The 8,617-nt window shown below is 36.4% G+C and overlaps 3 protein-coding genes across 3 annotated transcripts; all 3 read right to left on the reverse strand.

The window, feature by feature from the left end:
• Window positions 1-1,507: 1,507 nt before the first annotated feature.
• On the reverse strand, window positions 1,508-2,227 carry EV154DRAFT_556939 (uncharacterized protein). Its single transcript, XM_051605388.1, is given in 3 exon segments — window positions 1,508-1,598; window positions 1,654-2,169; window positions 2,189-2,227. 2 exon segments carry the CDS (start codon window positions 1,868-1,870, stop codon window positions 1,513-1,515), a joined length of 303 nt encoding a protein of 100 aa, XP_051450643.1. The 5' UTR covers window positions 1,871-2,169; window positions 2,189-2,227; the 3' UTR covers window positions 1,508-1,512.
• On the reverse strand, window positions 2,013-2,575 carry EV154DRAFT_488278 (uncharacterized protein; the record flags this gene model as incomplete). Its single annotated transcript, XM_051599085.1, has 4 exons — window positions 2,013-2,158; window positions 2,215-2,319; window positions 2,390-2,469; window positions 2,550-2,575. 4 exons carry the CDS (start codon window positions 2,573-2,575, stop codon window positions 2,013-2,015), a joined length of 357 nt encoding a protein of 118 aa, XP_051450644.1.
• A 4,370-nt stretch (window positions 2,576-6,945) lies between these two features.
• On the reverse strand, window positions 6,946-8,413 carry EV154DRAFT_607912 (uncharacterized protein; the record flags this gene model as incomplete). Its single annotated transcript, XM_051607642.1, has 6 exons — window positions 6,946-7,213; window positions 7,301-7,415; window positions 7,483-7,689; window positions 7,751-7,913; window positions 8,165-8,268; window positions 8,335-8,413. 6 exons carry the CDS (start codon window positions 8,411-8,413, stop codon window positions 7,096-7,098), a joined length of 786 nt encoding a protein of 261 aa, XP_051450645.1. The 3' UTR covers window positions 6,946-7,095.
• Window positions 8,414-8,617: the final 204 nt, after the last annotated feature.

Here is an 8,617-nt window from a genome sequence, read left to right on the forward strand (position 1 = left end):
CATTTGTAAATTAATAACAACTGTCGCTTTTCTATATTTAAATCCGTACTAGCGCTATATCACCACCACAAAGAAAATTTAACGCAGGGAAAAACTGCATCTTTTCCAAGCCTATGGTTACAAGCTATAACAACGAAGAAATATCCAAGCGGTGACATGAGTGTATCTTCAGTAGACATTGCTGAAAAATCTGGCTACATACAAAAGAGATCAATCGCTTTTTAAAAGGCATTGGCCATGGTTGACGGGTAGTTAGGCCAATGCTTCCTAAATCAGGTAGTGCGATATGTACACATTTAGAACATACGAGACTTTGATGATCTCTTGCTTTATCATTAGGAGTTGAATTTACATCACCGTCACCATGGTTTTAATGGATGCGGTTGATACGCTGAAGTTGACCTTCCCGGACGTAATTTTCTCTTTCATCATTCAAGCCAAATTATCCATCCCTTTTGTTTTATATGGCACCTGTTAATCCATTCATCCATCCATGCATGAAAAAAAAAAAATAAAAAAAATAAAAAAAACATCAAAAAAAAAAAAAATTGAACTGAGCTGGATGGATGCATGGATCGAACGCTCTACCATCTTTAAATGCTACCAACAAAATCATTTTTTTAAATATACATATTAAAAAAGCTCACTGCTTTTGGCACCGTCGCTACCGGAAAATATCATCACTGAATCCTTATAAATAATGTTACATCGCGCCCTTTTTTTCTCTCCCTTTGGCTGCTTGTACCACAGTAGTAGTAGATAATCCCCCATTTACTCTTTATAATCACCTGGGACTTTATATTAAAAAAAATTCTCTACTATTGAACAATGTGATGTTGACCCGAAATTGACAGCCTTTGATAGTAATGTGTTCATGGGAGATTATTTGCTCTTTTTTTTTTTTTTTCTTGCAAGTTGGACCACAGCAGTAGTAGATAATCCCCCGTTTACTCTTTATAATCACCTGGGACTTTGTATCAAAAAAAATTCTCTACTATTGAACAATGTGAAATTGACAGCTTGTTGCGTATGGTCCCTAATCGATCTCTTTTTCTCTTTCAAAAATCTCAAGTTTAGTTAAAACCATCTTTTCATCATTTGTAGAACTCACAATCCCAATCAGTTATAGAAATCACACTCTGAGAAGTTACACTCCCATTCCTTTATTATTTGCTTTAGTTTTTTTCTTCATCAAAATATCCACCCTATTCTTGGGATAATTAACTTTAGGCATAACTCTTCTCTGCTATTTTCAAGTTGTAAGCAATTTGACACTTCTATTTCCAACAAAAAGACATAGATTTCATCCGTTAACAACAAATACGTTCACAATTCCCTTTTCTCTGAGGGATTCCTTACCTACCTATAGTCTTAGTCTGTCTGACTTGTCATTAGCTATGTTACTGCAGTCGGGCCTAGCTTCAATTGTTATTCCAGCTTCCAACACTCCTGTTATTCTGGCCTCTGAGTCAATTATTTCTGTGGTTTTCCCTCACCACAACGTCCGTATGTCTAAGATCTTGGTACGCGATTTGCTTCATCGTGGGTCCCAATACACATATTCTTCAACAACAATCTGATCGTGAAACTATATTCCCCTAAGCTACTTCGTAAATTTGGGGTCGCAATAACCAATGCGTATATGCAACCTACTGGTAACTTTCGTCGTGTCCTGGGTGCCAGTATATAGTCTACTGGGTCTATCAATTTCCGTCCTCTTCTTGAGTCCTAAATGTCCACATGTATTCAAGCATTCGATCAACCAACACAATTGGGAGCTATATTGCGTGATTCCTTGTTCCCTCCAAAGCCTGCGACCACCTTTTACGGACGTGCTAATTCGACCTGGTAGAATACTGGCTATACTCATTTCGCTTGATTCGAATGACTTACAAAAACAAAAAAATCTACTGTCGCCACTTCTTTATCATTCGTTTTCAATGTTGCTTGTATTTTACTTGGAATCTGGAGATCTCGATTGAGACAAGTTTTTGACGATCAACCTTTCACATTCACAACGGTGCTTCCATTCTGCAATCCAGTCGTATGACAACTATACTTTCAAACGCTGGACGTTTAAAAACAAGTGTGCTTTCTTTCATAAAAATACTTCTTTCGACTTGTTGTCCCAATGACTCTTTCACATTGCTCTTGGTCACTCGTAAAACAAAAACAAAAACAAAAAAACAAAGACACAAAAAAGCAAATAATCACCCCTCAGTAACAATAAATAAATTTTGAAAGACAGCGCTGTCTTTTGGGACAGCCAAAGTGCACGTAGTGGCAATATAAGATCTGTAATTTCGATGTTCTCTAGACCTGGAAACAAGGATATACAATGTAAAAATTACGCATAAATGTTTATTAAACGATTTATACTTATTTTGACATCTGTCATCACTCATTCGCCTTTGAGCTCGTTTGATCTTAAGCTCATGCCGAAATGCTAAACCAGAAGCTGAAGGTAAGCTATAAAACACATATACTGGTTTAAACTGTGTTGTTTGTACTAAATGTGTATATATTTTAAGCTGTTAATTTATATTGACCTCTTGATGTCTGTTAAGGATATCATGGATATAATAACAAAGTTATTTTTTTTTTTTTTTTTTACCTTTTACGTCTTTTTTTAACCTTTTATGCTTATCTCACTGTAAATGTCTCGTATTTTGGATGGATTTTTGCCAGTATATTGATCATACCCACCTATGATGCTGTGTATCTTGGCGTAGGTACGATTTTTGACACCATGTATTAGCTAAAGCTTGCTGATAATCACACAATATAAGCTGGGCAGTTGAAAATTAATAATCCTTAATAGTTTATCTCATATAAGTGCTTCAAGTGGCATTTCTAGAACAAACATAATCCAGAGTGGCGAGCTACTTCTGGGCTTATTTACCATAAAAGGTAATATAATCACGTGCCCCACTTTACTCTTGTAACTGTTTTTTCCGTCAACCACTGTCTGAGGCTCCCCATTCTGCTGAGATACGCGCCCAGTGACTTCGGAATCTGGTCGGCAATCGAATCAGATTGGAGGAGCCGAGGACACTCCTTTTTTCTTATTTTTTTTATCATTTTTAAATTCCGCGCCTATAAGATCGTACTGACATTCCCAAACTTCTGGTTCCAAATACGCGTACAATGTTGGAATTTCATCTCTTTTTGAAAGCTAATTTTTTTCGGCTATGTATGGATAAAAAGCAGTGATTTATTCATAAGGCATTACTTAGTCTCCTACACATATAGCCATTGATGTGATGAATTTTATAAAAAAAAAAAAAAAAAAAAAAAAAAAACGAACGTCGATGTTTGGTAATGTCAGGAACGAGGGAGGAGCGAGACAGGCAGGACAGGACAGAGAATGAATAGCTTCTTGGAGCAGGTTATTTATTTAAGAATAAAAGGGAGAAAAGAAAAGAGAAGATGATTATGAAATATATCTGATAAAGAAAACTGGGAGAAGTGAAATTTATCAGCTATATTTATAGAGAAAGAAAAACAAGAAATTAAATAAAAGAATAAGCAATGACAAAAGTTAGCCATAGCTTATGTGGATCATGACAAAGGATTTAAAGAGCTGATAGATCAATGATAAATATTGAGTCTGAAAGCTGGTTACTCATAAAGCATATTTGTGGCATAAGATCTAACAGGATCATGACAGGTAATCAATGACAGCGTCAAGATTGGAAAAGAATACCAAGAAACTGCCCATAAACCAATATTGACACCATATATTATCTGGAGCCTGCTGATAGTTACACAATTTAAGCTGGACAGTTGAAAAGTAATAATCCTTAATAGTTTCTCATATAAGTGCTTTAAGTGGTATTACACAGGATCGAATCATGCATAAAAACAATAAAAACCATCATATAATTATTACCAGGTAATATCCCCTCTTTTCGTCGCTGTCTGTTACCTTTTGTATCTATCTTTTCACAAAATTTTGTAGAAGCTCATTGAAAAAAACGATTTAGCTTTTTACATCTAAAAGCACTGTATTATTTACTCATTCATGGTATACTACTGGATTTGTATCTCCTTTAAAATCACTCTCAGAACACTTTTGTTTTCTTCTTTCTTTTATAAACAATAGTTAGCTTATGCTGATTAATTGAAGTCTGGTACTCACTATCACATTTGTAAATTAATAACAACTGTCGCTTTTCTACTATTTAAATCCGTACTAGCGCTATATCACCTACCATAAAGAAAATTTAACGCAGGGAAAAACTGCATCTTTTCCAAGCCTATGGTTACAAGCTATAACAACGAAGAAATATCCAAGCGGTGACATGAGTGTATCTTCAGTAGACATTGCTGAAAAATCTGGCTACATACAAAAGAGATCAATCGCTTTTTAAAAGGCATTGGCCATGGTTGACGGGTAGTTAGGCCAATGCTTCCTAAATCAGGTAGTGCGATATGTACACATTTGGATCATACGAGACTTTGATGATCTCTTGCTTTATCATTAGGAGTTGAATTTACATCACCGTCACCATGGTTTTAATGGATGCGGTTGATACGCTGAAGTTGACCTTCCCGGACGTAATTTTCTCTTTCATCATTCAAGCCAAAGTATCCATCCCTTTGTTTTATATGTCCCTGTTAATGCATTCATCCATCCATGCATGAAAAAAATAAAAATAAAAAAAATAAAAAAAATAAAAAAAAAAAAATTGAGCTGAGCTGGATGGATCGATGGATCGAACGCTCTACCATCTTTAAATGCTACCAACAAAATCATTTTTTTAAATATACATATTAAAAAAGCTCACTGCTTTTGGCACCGTCGCTACCGGAAAATACCATCACTGAATCCTTATAAATAATGTTACATCGCGCCCTTTTTTTCTCTCCCTTTGGCAGCTTGTACCACAGTAGTAGTAGATAAGGAGAGTTATCTACTATCGGTTTGGCAGTGCGACTCAGTCTCACGACACACGGCTATTTTGATTCTCAGGTGAAATAATTTTTTTTTTAAACATAAAAAAATCTTATGGGTTATTTTCAATAACAAAATGCATTTAATACTTCCTCCGTCACCAGTAAATTATACACCATATTATTCTGTTGGATAAAAAAAAGATTGAGTACATTCAGGGTGATGTAATGAGAAAACTTTCACAATAACGGATGGTGCATCAGCACTGCCGATGTAGGGATATTCAATTTCAATAGCCAATAGGAAGTGAGATGTAAATATTCATACTTGAACAACGAATATTGATATGCCCGAGTGTCATTATGTTTGTCTTTTTTATAAAAATGCTACAGGGAGGTTAAGGGAACGTTTGTTTAGTTGAGGTTTTTCAAAACCGTCAAAAGTTCTCTATTAATCTTGCATGGAAGCTGTTCTTTTTTTTTTTTTCTTTTTTTTTCTTTTTTAGAAAATCCGAAAACATTTTTCTTCGCTTTTTTACTTTCTTATCTCTCATTCACCCTAATAATACCATCCTTGTTGAGACATTACATGAAGACATGTATACATATAAAAGGTGTATTACATTCCTGCGATCGGATGACAAGATAAAAAGACGAAAAAATTATCAACAATCTACAGCATACTACATCTACCAGCAGATGCCTGTTTGTCAGAATCAAACACATAGCAGCATATTTGGGCGTTTGTGTTGGTGACATCATCTTGACCACTGGGTTCGACGTGTGACGGGTCGAAGCACCATGTTGGCTCATTACCTCCATCATTGCCAAGAATTGCTTCTGTCCATTTCAAGGCTTGTGCGAAAAATAAAAAACAACGGAGCCAACAAACTATTATTGATTCGTCACCTTTCGTAAACTGTTAAAAGAGGAGTGAGTTGGCTATTTACGTTCTACTATCGCATGATACTAACTTCTGATATAGACTGCAGAACATGACATACTGGTTTCCACGCGACACTTTTTTTGTATACCATCTGTAAATTTGAGTCACGTATACAGCTGATCCCTTCCACATGCGTGCAGTCATTGTAATCGTATAATTGTCTAGTGTGAACAGTAGATCAGAAAGCGGGTGTCGGTAGTATTTGTCTAAAGACTTCATGATCACCTCTTATTGAACACCTTCCATCAACAAATTCACAATAACTCGACTGGTCAAAAAGGCTCCCACAATTGACTTCCCTCAGTATCGTCTGGGCTATCAACAAAGCTTGATTCACCATCATACGGTCCTGTTGTGATTAAATTTAAGACGCACTCATCTATAACCCTCCCAACACAAGCCGGAAGTGCAATTTTTTCGAAGATATTACTAGAGTTTTTTTCACTTTGTCTATTAGATCTGATCAGTTTGGAATATTTTCTTATAGTACGCTCCATGGTTCTTATAGAGTAAGCACGTAGAGGACCTTGTTTTCTGATAATGAGCGGAATATGGATTAAATAGTCTTGAACTGGTCGAAATACGGCACGCGATAGGTTCTTATGACCCATCTGTTCAACAAGAAATTCATGCAAGTCTTGAAATCATTTGTAGAAGGTTGAATAAAGGGGGTGAGTAACAAAGTATTATGGCAAGCATCCTTATTTCATTTTACTTACGTTTCCATTCTGGTCAGAGTTTGTTGTTGAACCTCCCATTTTAATGCAAGACCACACCCTTTTACCAGCGAAATGATTGCATTTTGGAGCTCTGGGTTGGAAGGTGTACGATGATTAATGTTGGAACAACATACAAAAGAAAGGCAAGCCAATCTACGGCACGAGTCCATCTGTTCTGGCTATCCAAGTATAGAAACTACTCTGGAACAATGCTAGTATGTATCTTCTTGATTGCTTAATGGCTTTGCCTATTTCTATCAACTTGGGCTTGGGGATGAAAAAAGGGTAGCCGGTTTTACTCTGGATCCGATTGACAATTGAACAAAAAAGCATCATTTTTGGAAATATCCACCATGATGAAATCGTACACAAGCTTACCAATACCTCTAGTTATCAAATGTAACTATTCCAATGCAAAAAAACCTATGAACCCGAAAACGAAAGAAATCCCTTGAAGATGCTTGACTGATATATGTTCGTAGCCTTGACATTTAAATAAATGTAATTACAACCATAGTAGTTAACTAATTAATTTTAGCTTACAGGATTGCTTTGCTTGAAATCGGATGAAGGTCTTAAAGATGCGAAACTATCGTCCAAGGTCATCCCCCTCATGTCGATTCTCTGTTGCTGTCCTTTAGTTCCACAAAATCTGCAGCCGACCGGAATTGTGTGGGATCCCACATGTGCCATATCGGCCATCAACAGGAATATCGCCGGATGCCAATACTAGATGTACCTTTCCTCATTTTGTTTGATTATCATCCGATGAACCAAGACGTCCTTCAATTCCATAATATTAGGCATCAAAAACAAATCCAAATCCTTTCGTTTTTTTGGACCTGGCAATATGGCTAGTTGTAGCAAGTAAGCATCCGAATTTTTAACAAGGAGTAATATTAATTTATATTATTATTTTACAGGAAAGGCATAAATGACTAATATAAGGGTAGAAGTTGAAGGTAATTGCGTGGATCATAGCGTGAATTGTCATCTGTTTGGTGCGGTTAGTGAAACCATCAGTATAGAAAGCGATAGGAACATCATCTGGATTGGTGAACTCAAATTCCTTGTAATCTTGACCGTCGAAAAAATCACGAATTTGAACTTGACTTGTTTCCCAGTTCACTCTATACTGCATAAGATCCCTCGTTTTTTTTTTCTGCAAGCATTTGTGAAAGCATATAACCGAGGGACATGATGGTGGTGGTTATTGCAGGTTCCTGATTATTCTGATTCTTGTTTCTGAATTCATTGCAATGCGGACAAGTCTGCTTATTACCGTCAATCACAAAATGCTTGCCTCCGTTTTTACAAGTTTCATACTCATAACCTCGAATACTCGACTTGGACTAGCCTAATGCATTGATAACATCAGCTTGCGATACTTTGGCACATGGCTCTTTTTCGTTTTTGATAGTATGCTTAGATGTCAGGAATTGCCACAATAATGATGTATGTATACCTTCCATTATTTGATCGTGGTATCTAATAACCGTATTAATCAATCTTACCAGCTCTTTGTTTCCCGCTTGCGAAATTTCGTTCTCGTCAAAGCTGGATACTAAAAAAAATCTGCTTTGATAACGCTATTCTTACTTACACCGCCATTATTGTAAACATGAACAAGACCCTCGATTTCTTCACATCTACATTCAGTCAAATAGGGAACTCTTTCATCTAAATCTCTTTGGTCGTTGCGGACTGCTACATGTTACCCCATAAATCGAAGTAAGCATTATGTCATATACCTTGCATTTTTATAAAACTTACCTGCTGGTGTTTCTTGTTGCATAGGAGAAGCACTAACTGCGTCTATAAGAGAGTACGCCAATGGATCATTGTTGTTCATAGGTAATGCACCTTCGACGTCCTCATTTGGGTCAGCAGGATCATTAACAGAATGGATTCTGCAGTGATTTCCCAAATGTTGATAAGAATTGAATTCTCTGTTGCAGGTAGAACATGGATGTATACTGGTTGTCAATTTGATCCTTTTACGAGTGGGAACAGAAGAGCTGGAAGCGGGATTGGAGATTATATAGAAAATATCGAA

This window comes from Mucor mucedo, assembly GCF_025094135.1.
Source record: "Mucor mucedo strain NRRL 3635 chromosome Unknown EV154scaffold_236, whole genome shotgun sequence".
NCBI lineage: Eukaryota > Fungi > Mucoromycota > Mucoromycetes > Mucorales > Mucoraceae > Mucor > Mucor mucedo.

Coding starts and splice junctions, on each gene's coding strand:
- EV154DRAFT_556939 (XM_051605388.1), bottom strand. CDS start 1,870: ATGAGTATAGCCAGTATTCTACCAGGTCGAATTAGCACGTCCGTAAAA. Junction 1,599..1,653: donor GGACACGACGAAAGTTACCA/GTAGGTTGCATA, acceptor GAAGTAGCTTAG/GGGAATATAGTTTCACGATC.